General features: G+C 43.9%; 1 protein-coding gene across 4 annotated transcripts in view; it reads left to right on the forward strand.

Annotated features, from left to right (window-relative positions):
- The window catches only part of LOC135519683 (kalirin-like), a 259,660-nt gene extending 240,643 nt beyond the window's left edge, over window positions 1–19,017 (forward strand). For 3 of the 4 annotated variants that reach the window (XM_064944915.1, XM_064944917.1, XM_064944918.1), the window contains 20 exons: window positions 160–229; window positions 470–556; window positions 670–762; window positions 906–956; window positions 1,187–1,264; window positions 2,018–2,203; window positions 2,446–2,617; window positions 2,982–3,223; window positions 3,453–3,709; window positions 6,623–6,755; window positions 8,277–8,336; window positions 9,732–9,759; window positions 10,031–10,193; window positions 10,931–11,052; window positions 11,249–11,380; window positions 11,951–12,115; window positions 12,419–12,497; window positions 12,681–12,881; window positions 13,384–13,522; window positions 15,093–19,017. In XM_064944915.1, the coding sequence (XP_064800987.1) occupies window positions 160–229; window positions 470–556; window positions 670–762; window positions 906–956; window positions 1,187–1,264; window positions 2,018–2,203; window positions 2,446–2,617; window positions 2,982–3,223; window positions 3,453–3,709; window positions 6,623–6,755; window positions 8,277–8,336; window positions 9,732–9,759; window positions 10,031–10,193; window positions 10,931–11,052; window positions 11,249–11,380; window positions 11,951–12,115; window positions 12,419–12,497; window positions 12,681–12,881; window positions 13,384–13,522; window positions 15,093–15,638 (3,004 nt within the window). In that variant the 3' untranslated portion in view covers window positions 15,639–19,017. The remainder of the gene's footprint in view (window positions 1–159; window positions 230–469; window positions 557–669; window positions 763–905; window positions 957–1,186; window positions 1,265–2,017; window positions 2,204–2,445; window positions 2,618–2,981; window positions 3,224–3,452; window positions 3,710–6,622; window positions 6,756–8,276; window positions 8,337–9,731; window positions 9,760–10,030; window positions 10,194–10,930; window positions 11,053–11,248; window positions 11,381–11,950; window positions 12,116–12,418; window positions 12,498–12,680; window positions 12,882–13,383; window positions 13,523–15,092) is intronic. The other variant, XM_064944916.1, reaches the window with a different exon arrangement.
- Window positions 19,018–19,216: the final 199 nt, after the last annotated feature.

The raw sequence follows: 19,216 nt of genomic DNA on the forward strand, positions 1-19,216 counted from the left end.
GAGAATTTAACACGTTGACCAGCCAGAAACCTCCCATAACTGGATTGTGTTGTCATTAGGTCTAGAAGAACAAACCAGGTCACTCCTCATGTGGTTTAGCACTATTTTGGCTTGCCTCATTGCCCTACAGAGTGACTCAGAGAATGTTTCCTCCAACAGTTTTTTTGTCGGTGAGCTGGAGAAATGTCTTGAAGACAACGAGCACCTTCCTGAGCTTTTCATTAAACATGTACGTGAGTGGGGTCCCCTTTTGTTGTTCGGTATGTGTGACGGTACATGACAATGGCCGCGGTAGAACTTCAAGGTAGACGTATTCAATAACCATAGGTGACTTATGTAGGTCAAAAATGATTATTCAGAAGAAGTGGAAGAGAAGTCAGAGGAAAAGATCATTTTCACATTTTCAACCGTTTTGACCTGGAAAAATAAATGAGAGGAAAGATGCTAATATTATTTTTCTGTTATACAGGAGAGGCGACTACACATGTATGTGGTTTACTGCCAGAACAAGCCCAAGTCTGAATTCATTGTCGCCGAGTACGACACGTTCTTCGAGGTGAGCCGTACAACACTTTTGAGAATTCTTGAGTAGTCTGAGAACAACTTTGTGTAATATTTTCTTTGCGTTATAAATATGCCTAATGCTAATTGCATTTAATTCTACTTTAGGGCGTACAGCAAGAGGTCAGCTCAAGACTTGGCATAAGTGACTTCCTCATAAAGCCAATTCAGAGAATTACCAAGTATCAGCTGCTTCTAAAGGTAAGACTACAACGCAAAATTCCTGGCGTACAAGTAATCCCTGAAAGACATGCCCTTCGATACAATTACCTGAAACTAATGGAGTTTTTTTCCCCCCAATGGCCTATTGATTACACACAACCTTTTCTTTTTTTCTTCTTCAGGACTTCTTAAAGTATAGTTCCAAAGCAGGACTAGATTGCCAAGAGATGGAGGTAACAGAAGCGATTTGCGATTGTTGTCTATAGGTTGCCAAAATTCCAGGAGCTTTCCCAGAATACCTTGTTTACCAGAGGGGGAAAAAACCAGGGAATCCTCCTGATTCCAGGAATCTTTCGACCAGGAAGTCCCTGGAATTTTGTAACCCTATTTGATGTTTCGTGTGTCCATCAGCACTTGCTGTATCAATGTCAACGCTCACAACATTCTCAATGTGTTTTTACAGAAGGCAGTTGGTTTAATGTCCCAGGTCCCCAAGCTCTGCAATGACATGATGAATCTTGGCAGGCTACAAGGCTATGAGGTGCTGTACATTTAGTGTCATTCAATTTAGCCAGGATATTCCACTCGGTAACAACCACCACTGTTTTCCAGGGGGTCAATAAAAGCATGCGCATTAAAAATAGGAAACAAATAGCGCCGCAGATCAAGAGGTGTGGTATAATTACATTTGTTATGGCAAATATGTTCAGGAAGTTAGTACCGGGATCAGCTATGATTTTAGGATTGTTTGCAATCCGTGCTCAGTTTGTAAAAAATGTGAAATGAAGCTGTGTTATTGGACTATTTAGCTCCAGCAGGTCATGACTTGGTCTGTCTGTTCTTCCACACGGGCGTAGTCAAAGTCACTTTGATGACACTCGGACTACGTGAAATCTCTGACCTCTGAATTAAGCGAAGATTTGCCTAGCCTGCTGCAACGGTGGCGAGATTAAAGCACTGTGTTTGCCAATGGCCTGATGGCCATCCTATTCCCTATATAGTGCACTACTTTTGACCAGAGCCCTATTAGGCCCTAGTCAAAAGTAGTGCACTAAATATGCAATAGGGTTCCATTTGAGATGCAACCCTGGTCTTAGATCCAGTACAATGGTCTGCTGTAAGCTTTATGACCGTGGTGATGAGAGAAGGGGCTGGTAGACTGGGTAATGCCGTAGTGTTGACAGACAGACTAGGGGGCATGGCTGACTCTGCTTTATTCTCCGGCGTTGATAGATGTTGAGTCGTAACTGATCCTGTGTGTGTTCGGCACGCGCGCGCTCTCCCCGTCCCACAGGGTAAGCTGACCAGCCAGGGTAAACTGCTGCAGCAGGAGACGTTCTTTGTAACGGAACAGGACACGGGCGTGTTGTCACGCAGCAAGGAGCGCAGGGTTTTCCTCTTTGAGCAGATCGTCATCTTCAGCGAGCTCCTCCGCAAGGGCTCGTCCACCCCAGGCTACCAGTTCAAGAAGAGCATCAAGGCAAGTAATGTCAAAACAACAGTGAATGCTATTGGGACATCATGGAGCAGAAACATTTAGGCAATTCCCTACTGTTGCATTCAATCAATCAACCAAAGTTTATTGTCCCCGGAGACATTTTGGTTTGAAAGCAGGGTTGGAGAACATTATAAAGTACGGAGTCCATAGAAAAGACCACACACATCGCGTTGTTGTTGAATTGAGCAGTGTTGAGCTAGCGTTCTTGTGTTTCATTGTGACAGGTGAGCTACCTGGGCTTGGAGGAGCATGTGGACAACGACCCTTGTAAGTTTGTGCTGTCGTGTCGAGGCTCGGCCGAGCGATTCACCCTGCAGGCGGCCAACCTGGACATCAAGCAGGTGTGGGTCCAACATGTCAGCCAGGTCCTGGATGCCCAGAGCAACTTCCTGTCTGGTGAGAGAACTTCCTGTCTGACATACGCCTCTACCTTCATTAGCTAAATCTAAATTTTCCCAAGATCCCCAGATGTTTTTCCAGAAATCGTAGTAGGAGGATTCCGGATTCCATGATTATTTGCTCCTGATTCAAATAATCTTCTAAGTCTTCTAACTAAGATTACCGGAAAACCTGGGAAATGAATTTTGCAACCCTAGCGTTATTGTCAATAGTTAGATCAAAACCCATTTAGTCACAACTACAACCTCAACACTAGAGTTATACTATTTTCACCTCTCACGGTCCTCATTCGTCTAACACAGAATACGCACATGTGGCTTTTCGTTTATTGATTGTGTGTAACATTGGACCATCACCACAGCCCTGCAGTCTCCCATTGAGTACCACAAGGAGAAGGGTTGTTCCCAATCCCTCACCAGAAACCCGTCGGGCAGTCGACCCCCCAGTTCCAACAGCAGGCCCCTCTCCTCCTCCTCTGTGGGGGCAGAGAAGCCCCCCCTGGCAGGACCGGGAAGGACCCCAACTCCTCTCAAACTATCTACCTCCAACGGCAGCTCCTGCTTTGACCCCATGAAACACAGCGAACGCTATGACTCCACGAGGGTGAGCCCGGTCTGTTGTCTGCCCTAGTTTACATTTCAACGGGAGATGTTGAAACTTTGTTTACTTCGAACTTGCAGACAAGAAGTACTGAAGTTAAGGAATTGAGTCAATGTATGTAATGACTCATGTTATTTGAATGTGCATACAGGTTTGTATCAATGTTGATTTCCCCTGTCATAATACAATCTATCTTCCTCTCCTCTCCCACCCCATCCCCACCCCTCCCTAGCAGCATGACGGCATTGGATGTAACGGCATGTCCTCCACCATGATGGTGACCCAGAACTACAGTGCACTGAAGGAGAATGAGATCTGTGTGATCCAGGGCGAGATGGTGCAGATCATGGCCACCAACCAGCAGAACATGTACCTAGTGTACCGGCCCGCCAACAGCCAGTCCCCTGCGGCCGAGGGCTGGGTCCCAGGCCACATCCTGGGCCCCCTCACTAAAATGCTCAAAGACAGTACTGCTGACGCAAGCATCAAGTAAGTGTCCCTCAGCCTCGCCCCCACCCCCACAGAGCTGCTCTTATTGGATGAGGTGAAAGTTGAATCTGCTCCAATCCCCCCCCCCACACACACACACACACCGCCAACCCCCATTATGGGAACTAACTCGGAACTGTTGGACGACAACAGGGGTCATTTTTTTCTCCTTATTTTTTTGGTTAATATATGTAAAGGCTTAATGATTAATTCTCTGAAAAGAGTAAAAGGACTTTAGAGAATCATGGCTTCATGTAGAGAAGACGCACCGAGAAAATCTTACATCAATGTGGAACTGACTGGTCTGGACTTTGATTTCTGTTTCTAACACACGTTTTTTTTACTTTACATGTTTTGAAAAAAAGAAAGGCCTTTTGATGGACTGGGGCCTATTTCTCCAAATGGAGAAAGTTTGTTATTGTCTATGGCAATTTGTACAGATTGTGGTTTTTGTTATTTTTGTGTTAATTTTTTTTTTCATCATATTTTGTTTAATATTATCAGATATGTTGGCAGTTTACTGTAAAAAAAGTTGATTTGTTTTGTTTACTGATGCGATCTCTCCAGTACATTCCTGTATAATGTATTTTGCACTATTTAAGAGAATCCATATTAATGAAGTCAGGTTGTGCAATATAATTATAGTCACAATGTTCATCATTGTACTTGTAGTCTGACTAATTTTAAATGTATTTTAAATATGTAAAATACAATTTTGACATGAGTAGTTTGCAAGGCAACATAAGCTGAACTTGTTTTGCGTTAGAAGATCAGTTACATTGTTAATATTGGTAAATACTATGACACTGCACTAGTGCTGTCCGGGTCAGCTGTTTGTTTTCCCAGCCCGCAATTGCTAATAACCCATCAGCAACTGCCCAACTATATGTGATAAAGTGAAAATCTGAGGCCCGCAATTGACCCTAGCCCTCTAATATAGAACTAGTGCAGGCCCAGTGCACTACTTTTGTTAAAAATAGAAATTTGCAATTTATTTTCATTATTAATATTGTTTTTTTTTAATTCCGATTTTTCAGCACCCCTACTTCCTGCGGCTATGCTGATTTAGATATGTTTCTGCTTATAATTTCTGACATTTTGATAGGCTGTTTATTAGTCAACTTGTCTATAATTAGATACATGCAGCTTCTCTTCTGTCATTATATGTTGCCCTAGAAGACTAAATAAACCCTTTCTCACCAGAATGTAATAAATCGATAAAATGAATGCTTCAATCTTGTTGACGTCGGTAAAGTTTTCTGTCGTCTGCTTATCGGGGAGAGAACTCAATAACAAAAACAAATTGGAAAGAATTCTGTGCAAAATGTCCAAACGACATCGGTATGAACGGTTGTAAGGAAATAGAAAGCTATGAAAACCACCCAACATGTTTCTGATAAGTTTTCAGTTTGGCTCGGATGCATATTTTATGTGTTTTGAAATACTAAAGATAGCATCTCTACACACTGTATCTCACTGCACATTCACATTCTCTCAAAATTCTGAAAGAAATAAATCATATTTCTCTACTCCTGTTCCCGAGTCAAAATTTTGCCTACATTTGGTATATGATTTTACTGCAAGAAATTCTTAATTCTGCAGGAGTTAATATTATGCGAGAGGTTATAGACCAACAGTCAGTGTCCAGTTCCCTTGACGTGCCAGAGGCCTATTTGAACTCCAACGTCTTGTGACTGTTGAATTTGTACAGCGCCTCACAATCGTCACACATAAGTCGGAACTGCTATCATCCACTTTTACCACGTCACCAAATCTCTCCCAAACATTACTTTTCTGGCCTTCCCTTCTCTTTATTTTCAACTCTCCGTTTAGCAGCTTTTCTCTTATTGAATTCAACTCCGACATTATCCTTTTTGCATCCGTGGATCGATGTGATTTTGTTTTCTCCCCGTCCCCAAAAGCCCTAAACCACGGGGACTGTGGGTTATGAGTCAACCGCGCATCACTACTCCGCAGTCAAACCACATGTTTCTCCGCTGACCATTTGCTCTTACAGCGTGAGACCTAGACTCCATTCTTATCTCACATTGAGCATCAAATAACAGTGAAATCAGTTCAACCTGTTCTTTTTATCATGTTGATTTCAATTTGTGGCTTTTACCATCCATTTCCTCCCAATGATGGACCATTTCCTCCCAATGATGGACCATTTCCTCCCAAAAATGGACCATTTCCTCCCAATGATGGACCATTTTCTAAACCGTGGGCTTTATTAAAGGGATCATTCTTCTCGTGGAAATGTCCTGGTGTTGTGTAAATACATTCACAAACACCCACTACTGGGACCTATTTTCTCACACAAGAGTGATGAGGTTAGGAGTACTTCAAAAGCACACTGGTGTATGCACTTTTTATATGATTTGTTTGTTTCTTTGTACCCCTTTTCGTTGACGTTGTCTGATGTAGTAGACTGCTTGTTTTAATTTTTCTACTAACCACACCGGTCCTCGACAAAAGGTTTGTTGTGTGCACAGAGGCGCCATTGAAAGTCTCATGACAAAGTAGAGCCACGGAATGGTTGGCAAAGCCTCACGCTAGGCTGCGTTGACACATTGTCTGTCCACTACGGTGTAAGAGAATCAAGGTATGGTAGTGTATGGAGGAGCTCTCTTCGCCGCTTTGTGGGTCTGAATTTCTAATGTACCTTGACATAAACATTAACGTTGGTTTCTCTAGTTGAAAATTCTGTTCCAAATGAGATACAATCTTTTGAGTTGATTTCAATCAAGTTGGCTAGCCCCACTCAATCCTCCCTGCACCTCTGCCCTCAGTGTGTGTGTGTGTGTGTGTGTGTGTGTGTGTGTGTGTGTGTGTGTGTGTGTGTGTGTGTGTGTGTGTGTGTGTGTGTGTGTGTGAGCCTGGATTTGACTGGTACATTTCTTGGCACAACAGGAAATCTCTTTCATGGAATACCCTGCGCTCGAGAAAGCGAGCGGAGAAGGGTAGCAGTGGCAAGGGGGATGCAAAGGTTGAGAATGGACTCCGTAAGCCCAAGGAGATTCTCAGCACCAAGGTCACTGTCAAAGTGAGTAAGCGGGCTGTCTACGGAGATGGGTGTTCTGTGTCCTCGGCTGCCACTCCCTCGCCTGTGTGTTGTGACTCGTGACGTTAATAATCTCCGACACTGAAACACTATGATAATCCATCTCTAACTACACTGTCTGCTCTCACTTTGTGTTGAGGTCCCCTTATGCATGACACTAATGACTCAAGTGACTTCTCTCTCTGTGGCAATTTTGCTTTTGGTTAAAAGGTAGACTCAGCGAAATCACGTTGCCACCAGCAGTACCGCAAATATTGAGATGAGCGAGATGTCCGACTTCGCTCTCACACAGTCACACCCAGTATCTGCTCGCGCACGGGTTCGCTTCGCACTCTTACAGTGTGGGAGCCACCAGATCAAAACGGCGGAGAAGCTTAGCCTCTCACTTCAACGCTCTTAGTTGTTGAGGAAATTGACCGACTATGCTGTTTACTTTCTGCATCTCCATCGTATCGCTGAGTCCACCTTTAAGATAACTTTAGTTTTCGTAAAAATGTATGACTTTATTGACATAACACTGTGAAACCACCATTTTGACAACATATGTCCTGGAGCCCATTGAGCTACGACCTAAACGAAAACAAGCCCTCATTCATGGGTTTAGCATGCAGGTATTAACTACACAAACCATAAGGTGTTGTGTTTCAGTGAAAACATACTGAAACTGGATCTGACACTACATTACATGTCTGTATCAATATATACTAGCAGTGCATTTTAAAATACCCCCCCCCCCATCAAGTCCATACGATGTTGAGTCTGCTGATCCATCTTTCATTTGAAGCATGTTAAAGAGTAGATTGTTTTTAACTTGTCAATGATGTCCATTGGATACATTTCACTTTAAGTTTGCCTGCAGGTTTCGTCCTCGTCACTGTTTGACTATTTATGCCACCGTTATGCCCGTTACATCCCACCCGTACATGAAATAGAAACTTTAAATGAAACATGCACATATAATGAAATGTCACTGACTGCTATTTGTGTGTCATCAATCATCTTGTGTTCGATTGCATCGTTTCAGGTGTCAGCACTATCATTTCTATGATTTTGTTTTTGCTTAATTGGTTCATTTCCCAGCTCATACAATGTGTCCATATTTATGCATCTTTATCTCCGGCTCTGTGGTTCCCAAGCAACTTTTCTTTACAGATTCCCTCTTTTTTGTGTGTGTATTTTCTTACATCCAAGCCCTCCCACATACAATATGCTGGATTGGACCTTCAGCCCTTATCCCCAAAGGCACTCCTAGATAGAACAATGATTTCTGTACATTGTAGGTGTATCTATCCAATCCTTTCAGATCTACTGTGCTTTGGGAGTATTTGGAATTCAGGCACACGAGACGGATTCTCTGTCTTTAGCACCACACTTACTAGTAAGCACAAATCCTATGTCAACAACCCATACACACATTAGAATCCTGACCGCGCCTCCAGCTTGGGGACCACCAGGGCCTTTTGTAACAGCTCTAATTTTGCTTTCTCTTATCCCACACTTCAGGAGTCAAACAGCTCAGAGGAGTCAGATTGCGATGATGAACTCCCCAAAACTAGCATGGAGGTAGAAGCACACGCCGATCTGTCATGCATGCATGCTGCCCAGTTGAGTTTCTGTAGCTTCGTCTAGCAAGAGGAAACTACACACAGCATCATAGGGGTTTTTCACTGTGGTCGGGAGCTTTCTACAAAACGACCAGGTTCCACATGTTCCGTTAGCTGCACTAGCTTTTTTGAACAGGCTTCCCCCGTTCAACTCAATGGGTCTGCAGTGGGTGGACCAGTTGCCATTTTGAGTATGGTTTCATCCTCAGCGAGAACCAACAGGGATGTTTTTGTTCCTGCTTCTTGTTTGATAGGATTGTCTGGTTCCGGCCTCAGAGAGGCCATGGGTGGAGTTTGTAAATGCATTTGCCACTGATTGGTGCACATTGTTAATACATCAGGTAAGCACCTGGAACACATGAGCAAAAGATGTTAAAAATACGTATTTTTGTTTGAAAATATGTATTGTGCTCACATGCGTCATTGTAACTCCTGTATAACCTGTTGACCCCAGGAAGGAGTAGCTGCTGCATGTGCAACAGCTAATGGGGATCATAGTAAACTAAACAAGCTTGCCCCCTCTCAAAGCTTGCTCGGTCCTGTGTGGCTCGGTTGGTAGAGCATGGCGCTTGCGATGCTAGGATTGTGGGTTCGATTCATGCAGGGGCCACCCATATGAAATTGTATGCACGCACTACTGTAAGTCACGTTGGATGAAAGTGTCTCCTCAATGCCATGTATTATTATAAATTCAATTGGTGTAGTTCCTCAGTTCCAATTCCTGGTCGTTGTCATTGAAAAGCACCCTCCTGTTAGCTTTGACAGACTTGACCTCAACAGGCTTGTGGTAAAGATGTTTTTGATTGCAAAACAATACACTTCATTCCTCTATTTCTTGGCTCGTTTAGCTAGCTGCTCTATGTGCCACTTTTCCTCTTCTGGGGAAGAGTCCATGGAAGCCGTGTGGTTTCCATGGACCATTACTGCAGCCTAGTGTTCCTGCGCTGAAATACTACATCTCTCCCAGGGACGGTTAGGTTTGTGAATGTGACGAAGCCTCTCACACAAACCCCCTTAAGCATGTTACTACTCCTGACCTCTCTTCATTTTTTGGGGGGGGGATCCCCTGGTGATTGCGCGCCTTGTTATGCATTTTGTTCAAATGGGTTCAGAAGATCTTTTAAAGACACCCTAAATGTCACAAATATGTGGGGTACGATGCCCTAGTATAATACTCCTACATTGCAACTCATTTGTAAATGGTAGTAGACGAAATAGTGACACAGAACTCTGAGGTATGTATGTTTGTATTAACAGTTACGTTTCAAATTTGAATTAGCAAAACAGTTCATAATTCAAACTTCAACAGTATAGTTCATTCACATTGCCTAACAGCCATACCTTATCTTTGCAGATAATGAATCCCAATTTTATACAAGAAGGTAAGATGAACTATCGGAACATAAACGCTTACATTTTAAATGCTGAAGCGTGAAATCACAAATCATTTAATTACTGATATGTCACGGCCTGCGTCTCATATGGCACCCTAATCCCTAAATAGTGCACCACTTTTGACCTGAGCCCTATGGGCCCGTGTCAAAAGTAGTGCACTGTGTAGGGTGCCGTTTAGGATGTAGCGTATATACTTGCTGATTTTAGAATCATGTGGTGTGGTTAGCTGACACTGCTGTGTGGTTAATGTATACATAGTGGCTCCAGAGTTCCTGGTCTCACTAGCGGATGTGACATGTGCATTCGGGGAGACGGTGGTCCTGTGCTGCAAAGTGTGTGGACGTCCCAAACCCAACATCACTCTGAAAGGACCCGATCAGAGCCCGCTTGTCAACAACAGCAGGTTCACCATAAACATTAGGTAGAGGAACTATGGTTTCTAGTTCAAATATGGTCTTGGTGATCACAAGACAATCAGAGTTCGGATGCCGCCAGTGGAGGTCCACGGAGGAAGACGTCAGAGGACAGACTGATAGTAAATGTCGGGAATAGGAGAAATGGAACGGTTTCATTTATTCCATTCCAGCCAGTACTGTAAGCCTGTCCTCTGACGTCTTCCCCCACCCGGCGGCATCCAACCTCTGATTCTGACTAAGAAATGGAAGTGCATACCCAAATTCCTCAAACCTAGTGAGAGCAGGAAGTGAGATTTAAAGAACTGTCTCTGGCAGGACAGTTAGACATCTCCAAAGACAGTATTATCTTCCTATTGGATGACTTAAACATTGTCTGACATAATTGCTTAAAGGTAATGTCTGTGGCCTAATCCTATGGTAAATCCATTGTCTGCATCCCAAATGGTTCCATTCCCGAAAGAGTCCACTACTTTTGACCAGTAGTGAACTCTAGGGCTCTGGTCAAAAGTAGTGCACTATATACAGTGTGTCAGAAATAGGCTGCCATTTGTGACGCATCCCTAGGGAGACTAAACACATGTTGCTGGAGGAATAACATGAACTTTAGATGGAGCTCAGTAAAATGTGCGATCAGCAAAAGCAGATACCAATGTGGCTTATTTCGTTTCTGGCGAGAAAGGTCATGTTCTATTCTCGGCAAACCAATTACACCTGCTCGCTTGTTCTCTGTCCTTGTCTCCAGGGATACGGGCGACATTCTGCTCAAGATCTGTAACCTGATGCCCCAGGACACCGGCATCTACACCTGTGTGGCCGTCAACGACCATGGCACCGCCTCCTCCTCCGCCTCCATCAAAGTACAAGGTGAGAACAGGTGATATGAATCGTGAAAGGAGGGATGCGGGTGGAGTTTTGATTTGCTCTTCGTCAGCTTGGTCAAGCAGACTGACCACTGCACTCCCGTTTCACTTCAGAATGTGAGCTACCGTGAGATCAGGCTCCTTTCACAAGACTCCTCCATGGCCATTGAGACTGATGTTGGGCTCATGTCTGTTTTCAGGTATTCCAGCAGCACCTGCGAGGCCAGTGGCCCAGGAGGCCAGTAGCAATGCAGTGATCGTCCACTGGCTCCCCCCAGCCAGCTCAGCTAACTGTGCTGTGTCTAGCTACACAGTGGAGTACAGGCAGGAAGGTGCAGTAGACCCATCTCTCTTCTGGCTCTGGGGTGAAGTTTCTCCTAGGTACAGATCTAGGATCAGCCTCCCCAAATCTTAACCTTAAAGCTGCAATACGTAACTTTTGGGGCGGGCTGACCAAATTTGCATAGAAATGTGTGTTATAGATCTGTCATTCTCATTGAAAGCAAGTCTAAGAAGTGGTAGATCTGTTCTATGTGCACTTTCTATGCTTCCCGTTCTCATGTTTTGTTGTTGCGTCTTTTACTTTGGGATGTGTACACCAGCTTCAAACTGCTGAACATACAATATTTTGGGATATGGAACAGATATCTCACAGCCGTTTAGATAGTACAATAATTCTCTACACTATATTTTCTTGAAATTAGGTGAACTAGAATTTTTTAAACCAGAATTCAGAGATTTCTGCATAGTGTGTCTTTAACCAAAAATGCTAAACTGAACCAAGATCAACATCTAGGAGCAATTTCACCTTACACCTCTCTTCCTCTTTCCAAATCATAAGCTACAGACAGTCACCTGTGATCTTTGAACTATGACCTAACCTCTCATCCTCTTCTCTGCAGACTCCCTGGTTTGGCAGCAGTCGGTGGTCTCCACAGTAGATGTGTGTGTGAAAATTGAAGATCTCATTCCTGGGGGGCACTACCAGTTCCGGGTCAGTGCCAGTAACCCCTGGGGCATCAGTCCGCCAAGCGAGCCCTCAAACATGGTGACCCTGCCCAGTGGGAGTGAGTCAAACTCTACAAACAGGGAGGGACTAACGCTATACCTCGACCGGATGCATCTCGAATGGCACCCTATTCCCTATATAGTGCACAGATTTTGATCAGAGGCCTATGGTCAAAAATAGGGCACCATGAAGGAAATAGGGTGCCATTTTGGAAGCGGATTCTTACGATTGGCATTTCACTTTTGTTTTTACAATTTGCTTTTATTTTGGGAGGTCTTCGAGGAAATGTTACTGTGAGCATGTAGCTACGATGTAAATATTGACTAATAAAATATTCAATTTGTTTTCTTTCTATTCTAAGCTTCCACATATGATGGAACGGGCATTCAGTGGAAAGGCAACTTTGAATCGTCTTTCACAGAAATTTGTGAGATCGGACGGTAAATTGCACACCCCTACACTCTTTTAAAGTAGCTAACCAATAACGGTTTAAAATCAAAGTATTGTATTGGGATTTTTCACACACGTCATACAAATTCTCATCAAGGCTAACTGCAGCCATTGTATAGGTACAGCAATGACATGCGTTACAACTACTCTCCTACTCTCTCTCCTTTCTCCAGGGGCCGATTCTCTGTAGTCAGAAAGTGTCTGAACAAGGCCAGTAAGAAGGAGGTGGCTGTGAAGTATGTCACTAAGAAGATGCAGAAGAAGGAGCAGGTAGCCCACGAGGCGGACATCTTACGCCACGTCCAGCATCCTCAGCTGGTGGCTCTGACTGACACCTACGAGTCCCCCACCTCCCTCATGCTGGTCTTCGAGCTGTAAGGATCTTTCTGCTGTGGCCTTGGGCTGATTCTCAATTCGCCTTTTCCTCGATTCCTTGTAAATCCTCTCTCCTCGTCCTCCTTCTCAAAATGCATTGGAGAACAAGGTCTGGTTGGAGGGACCTTTGACCTTCTCCAATACGATTGAGAAAGAGGTGAGGAGAGAGGATGTGAGGAATCGCGAAAAGATGAATTGAGAAAAGTGTGATGTATTATTTTATTGTTTTTGCTTTTTGCCAACTCCTCTCTGTGTTGCTTATGGCATGACAATCATAGAGTTGTCCCAATGCTTGGGATTATATTCTTCACTTGGCTTTGTTAGTGAACAGTGTCTGCTTCCCAAATGGCACCTTAATCCCATAGTGCACTAATTTTGACCAGGGACCTTTGTGCCATGTTCAAAGTAGTGCATTATATAGGGAATAGGGTGCCGTTTGAGACGGACACATAGTGTCTTAGAGTGTGGTCTGGATGAATGTTTGTCTCGTGTTGTTTCCAGGCTGGAGGGCGGGAGGCTGCTGGACTACCTGGTGGCCCATGATGAGCTGATGGAGGAGAAGGTGGCCTTCTTTGTGAAGGACACTTTAGAGGCATTGCAGCACCTCCACACCTGCAGAGTGGTACATCTAGACTTAAAGGTGAGCACAAAGTACACATCCGCACCACTGCTAAGGACATACGGTGCAAATACAATGCCATTAAAGTGGCATTACACTTTCAAAGTTTGAGAGATGTTTTCAGACCTCGAAAGTGGTCTCACGTCAAGATGAAACCATGTCCCACGTAACCGGTTGAGTAGATCTAACTATACATTGAGTGGACAAAGAATTAGGAACACCTTCTCTTCCCATGACACAGATTGACCAGGTGAATCTATGTGAAAGCTTTGATTCTTTATTGATGTCACCTGTTAAATCCACTTCAATCAGTGTAGATGAAGGATTTTTAAGCCTTGAGACATGGATTGGGTATGTGTGCCATTCAGGGGGTGAATAGGCAAGACAAAATATTGAAGTGCCTTTGAATGGGGTATGGTAGTAAGTGCCAGGTGCACCGGTTTGAGTGTGTCAATAACTGCAACGCTGCTGGGTTTTTCACACTCAACAGATTCCCGTGTGCATCAAGAATGGTCCACCACCCAAAGGACATCAAGCCAACTTGACACAACGGTGGGAAGCCTCGGAGTCATTTTTATTTTTTTTTTAGTTTTGAATTTTTACCCCCCTTCTCCCCAATTTCGTGGTATCCAATTGTTAGTAGCTACTATCTTGTCTCATCGCTACAACTCCCGTACGAGCTCGGGGGAGACGAAGGTTGAAAGTCATGCGTCCTCCCGATACACAACCCAACCAAGCCGCACTGCTTCTTAACACAGCATGCATCCAACCCGGAAGCCAGCCGCACCAATGTGTTGGTGCGGCGTGCACTGCGCCCGGCCCGCCACAGGAGTCGCTGGTGCGCGATGAGACAAGGATATCCCTACAGGCCAAGCCCTCACTAACCCGGACGACGCTATGCCAATTGTGCGTCGCCCCACGGACCTCCCGGTCACGGCCGGTTACGACAGAGCCTGGGCACAAACCCAGAGTCTCTGGTGGCACAACTGGCGCTGCAGTACAGCGCCCTTAACCACTGCGCCACCCGGCAGGCATTGAGTCATTTTATTTAACCTTTATTTAACTAGGCAAGTCAGTTAAGAACAAATTCTTATCTACAATGACCGCCTACCCCGACCAAACCCTATCCCGGACGACACTGGGCCAACTGTAAGCCACCCTGTGGGACTCCCAATCACAGACGGTTGTGATACAGTCTGGAATCAAACCAGGGTCTGTAGTGACACCTCTAGCACTGAGATGCAGTGCCTTAGACCGCTGTGCCACTCGGGAGCCCAACATGGGCCAGTATCCCTGTGGAAGGCTTTCGACACCTTGTAGTCCATGGCCCAATGAATTGAGCCTGTTCAGAAAGCAAAAGGGGGTGCAACTCAATACTATGATGATATCTCAAAAGCATTTCGCTACACCAGCAACAACATCAGCTAATTATGTGTATGTGACAAATACAATTTGATTTGTATGCCTCCACCCCAAATGAATGCAAATTAGTTCACTTTTAAGGTCCGAAAACATCTGACAAACTTTCAGCAAAATCCCTGATCTTGGTCAAATCCATTTTCAACTGTGTTCTTCTCTTCTGTGTCCTTAGCCTGAGAACCTCCTGGTGGATCTCCACGTGCCTGTTCCCTGCATCAAGCTCATAGACTTTGGAGATGCGGTCCAGGTGTCTGGCCACCGTTATGTCCACCTGCTCCTGGGAAACCCAGAGTTTGCTGCTCCGGAGCTGATCCAGGGCACCCCGGTGTCGCTGAGCACGGACGTGTGGAGCGCTGGTGTCCTGGCCTACGTCATGCTGAGCGGCGTCTCGCCCTTCCTGGACGAGAGCCTAGAGGAAACGTGCGTCAACATCTGCAAGCTGGACTTCTGCTTCCCCGAGGACTACTTCCAGGGAGTGAGTCAGGCGGCCCGGGACTTCATCAAATCTACCCTGCAGCAGGACCCCAGGAAGAGGCCCAGTGCCACCACCTGTCTCCAGCATCCCTGGGTGGGTGCCCACAGTGGAGACTACTCCAAGAACCCACTGGACACTGGTCGCCTGGCCTCCTTCATTGACAGACGGCGGCAGCTGCACGATGTGCGCCCCGTCACCAACATCAAGGGACTGGTGACCAGTAGCATGGGACACACCCTATAAACACCCTATGAATACAACACACAGGTGGAATGAAAACACACTGTTAGCAGTACTACAGGACTCTGCCATTGATACATGGTTCCCCATGAAAATGTAACTCTGAATAGGGGATAATAACTTGTCAACAAACATGTTATGTGGATATCATGTCTGTGTTCAAAATGCCAGTAGCCAAGACATTGACATTTGATTGATTGAGATGTTTCAGAGCTGTAGTATGAAGCCATAGACGCCATATTACTCTTGTTGTGTCCATCTATTGTAAATGCCAACATTTCTAAATATCATCCTTGGAAATTATAACTATCAGAGAAAGATCTATGAGAGGTAGTATAACTGTTGAATGTAATTTATTGTAGAACATGGTTAACACTTGAGTAAGTGCTATTGTATGTGAAGAAATATTCAGCATTGGTCGCTTGGAGCAGTGGTTCCCAAACTGTGGGGTTGGCAGGGGGGCGCAGAGCAGTACCAGTTAAAGTTATTTATTTTTTACTATTTTCTACATTGTAGAATAATAGTGAAGACATCAAAACTATGAAATCATGTAGTAACCAAAAAAAGTGTTTAACAAATCAAAATAGATTTTAGATTCTTCAAAGTAGCTACCCTTTGCCTTGATGACAGCTCTGCACACTCTTGGCAATCTCTCAACCAGCTTCATGAGGAATGCTTTTCCAACAGTCTTGAAGAAGTTCCCACATATGCTGAGGAGTTGTTGGCTGCTTTACCTTCACTCTGCGGTCCAACTCATCCAAAACCATCTCAATTTGGTTGAGGTCGGGGGATTGTGGAGGCCAGGTCATCTGATGCAGCACTCCATCACTCTCCTTGGTCAAATAGCCCTTACACCACCTGGACGTGTGTTTTGGGTCATTGTCCTGTTGAAAAACAAATGATAGTCCCACTAAGCTAAAACCAAATTGTATGGCGTATCGCTGTAGAATACTGTGGTAGCCATGCTGGTTAAGTGTGCCCTGAATTCTAAATAAATCACAGACAGTGTCAGCAGCAAAGCACCCCCACACCATCACACCTCATCCTCTATGCTTCACGGTGGGAACCACACATGCGGAGATCATCCATTCACCTACTCCGCATCTTCCAAAGACCCAGCGGATGGAACCAAAATCTCAAATTTGGACTCATCAGATGAAAGGACAGATTTCTACCGGTCTAATGTCCATTGCTCGTGTTTCTTGGCCCAAGCAAGTCTCTTCTTCTTATTGGTGTCCTTTAGTAGTGGTTTCTTTGCAACAATTTGACAATGAAGGCCTGATTCATGCAGTCTCTTCTGAACAGTTGATGTTGAGATGTGTCTGTTACTTGAACTCTGTGAAGTATTTATTTGGGCTGCAATCTGAGGTGCAGTTAACTCTAACGTATTCTCTGCAGCAGAGGTAACTCTGGGTCTTCCTTTCCTGTGGCGGTGGTCATGAGAGCCAGTTTCATCAAAGCCGTTGATGGTTTTTGCGACTGCACTTGAGAACTTTCCAAGTTCTTGAAACTTTCCAGATTGACTGACCTTCATGTCTTAAAGTAATGATGGGCTGTTGTTTCTCTTTGCTAATTTGAGATGTTCTTGCCATAATATGGACTTGGTCTTTTACCAAATAGGGCTATCTTCTGTGTACCACCCCTACGTTGTCACAACACAACTGATTGGCACAAACGCATTAAGAAGGAAGAAATTCCACAAATGAACTTTTAACACGGCACACCTGTTGTTTGAAATGTATTCCAGGTGACTAACTCATGAAGTTGGTTGAGAGAATACCAAGAGTGTGCAAAGATGTCAGAAATTTCCATATCAACTAGCCCATGTCAGCTAGCATTTTTATATTTTGTTTTTTTAGCCCAATTTCTTTGTCACTCAAATATCAAATGAATACACATTAGACATAGCAACACGTATAGAACTGGGAAAAAAAGAACTTTAAAACTGCAAAATGTTCTTTGCACCCCATGACAAAATGTGTAGAATTGTAGGAAATAAGCTTTTAAACCTGCTAAATGCTCTCCACCAATAAGAGGGGTGTTGAACAGTTTCTCATGAACAGTACACATAGAAATAGATGTGGCGGGATGTTCCCCATTACTTGGAAGGGGGGGCCAGATGAAAAAGGTTTGGGAACCCCCTGCCTTAGAGTATGCATCAAGTGTGCATAATGTGTAGATATAGTATGATGGCTATTTTTCCAATTGTGAGATTTGATGTATGAATGAAAGAATCTATCACATCACATTATGCTGCATTTTTGTGTCAGTACATATCTGTCACCTCCATGATCATTTCAAATGTGTTTTGTTGGTTCACTCATGTTCATTTAAGAGACCACTCATAAGACTCAAGTTCAGTTGTAATTGAATGTTCAAAACTACTTCTGGAAGGACCTGCTGCAAACTTTGATCCAAATCGGCAGTGCACATAAGTGTTGTATATTTCTGTTCTCAGACCCAAATCGTTTACAATAAATCTGAAGTCTTCACATTTTGATGGGGGGGGTAATTCATTTCTAGTGCTTATTGTCTGCCATTTACTCAATAGGATTGTTTGCTTGTGCGATAAGCACCTTCATTGTATTTATTTTTTAAGTATTGTTTGTTATTTAAGTATTAGAACCGGTAACTTGATTTGATTTGAAGTCTTTGTTTATTTATTCTTATTATGAAACAATATTTGTTTCTAACTTTTTGTTACAGCGGCCGCAGAGCATCATGCTTATCATTGACAAGTGGCATTCTGCGACGTGCAGTCACATATGCTGTGTACATCAACAGGCTCTAAGGGTGTATCCCAAATGGCACCCTATTCCCTACGTAGTGCACTGCTTTTGACCAGGGCCCATAGCACTGGTCAAACGTAGTGCACTATAGGCAATAGGCTGCCATTTGGGAAGCACATTAAGCATTCCTGTGGGTATGATGTACAAGTATATAAGACTCTCAGCATTTTTTCTTTGTGAATTGTGAATGGTCTTTTTCATCAATCACTTAAAGTATTACGCTGATCTTAATGGCATTGAAACGGCAACTCATAAGCAACCATATGTATATATCGAACCAAACACAAGGCTGATAGTATGCTCCACTGTACAACGCTTCAAACCTACTACTGAGCAAATTGGTGTATCAGCCTCGCTTCATGTTGGCAAGATACAGTAATACTATGTCTACCTAAAACTGGGTGGTAAAAATGCTTATAGTTCAATACAGTAGCCTATGCTTTCTTCAAAAAACATCATTTCCTGTGCTATAGCACATCATTGTACATAAGTCTGTGTGTACAAATTATACCAGGCATGTCCTTTCTTACACCATTGGGGCTGTTTGTTTGTTACTGAATGTTTAATAATAAAAAGTGCTTGTTTCTAGAAAACATGTGCCTTTGTTTCTCCTGACAATGGAATTTGCATGCACAGGGTATTTTAAATCTGTCGGAGTACTTTTATGCAAGATGCGATTGCTTCAATATCAGCACGGCACTTTTTTGGACTAACGTTAAAAAGATCATTAAAAAGGTACCTTACTGAAACCTTACTGAAATGAAAATGGATGACCCTAACGCCATACATTTC

This window comes from Oncorhynchus masou, chromosome 29 (genome assembly GCF_036934945.1).
Source record: "Oncorhynchus masou masou isolate Uvic2021 chromosome 29, UVic_Omas_1.1, whole genome shotgun sequence".
NCBI classification, from domain to species: Eukaryota; Metazoa; Chordata; class Actinopteri; order Salmoniformes; family Salmonidae; genus Oncorhynchus; species Oncorhynchus masou.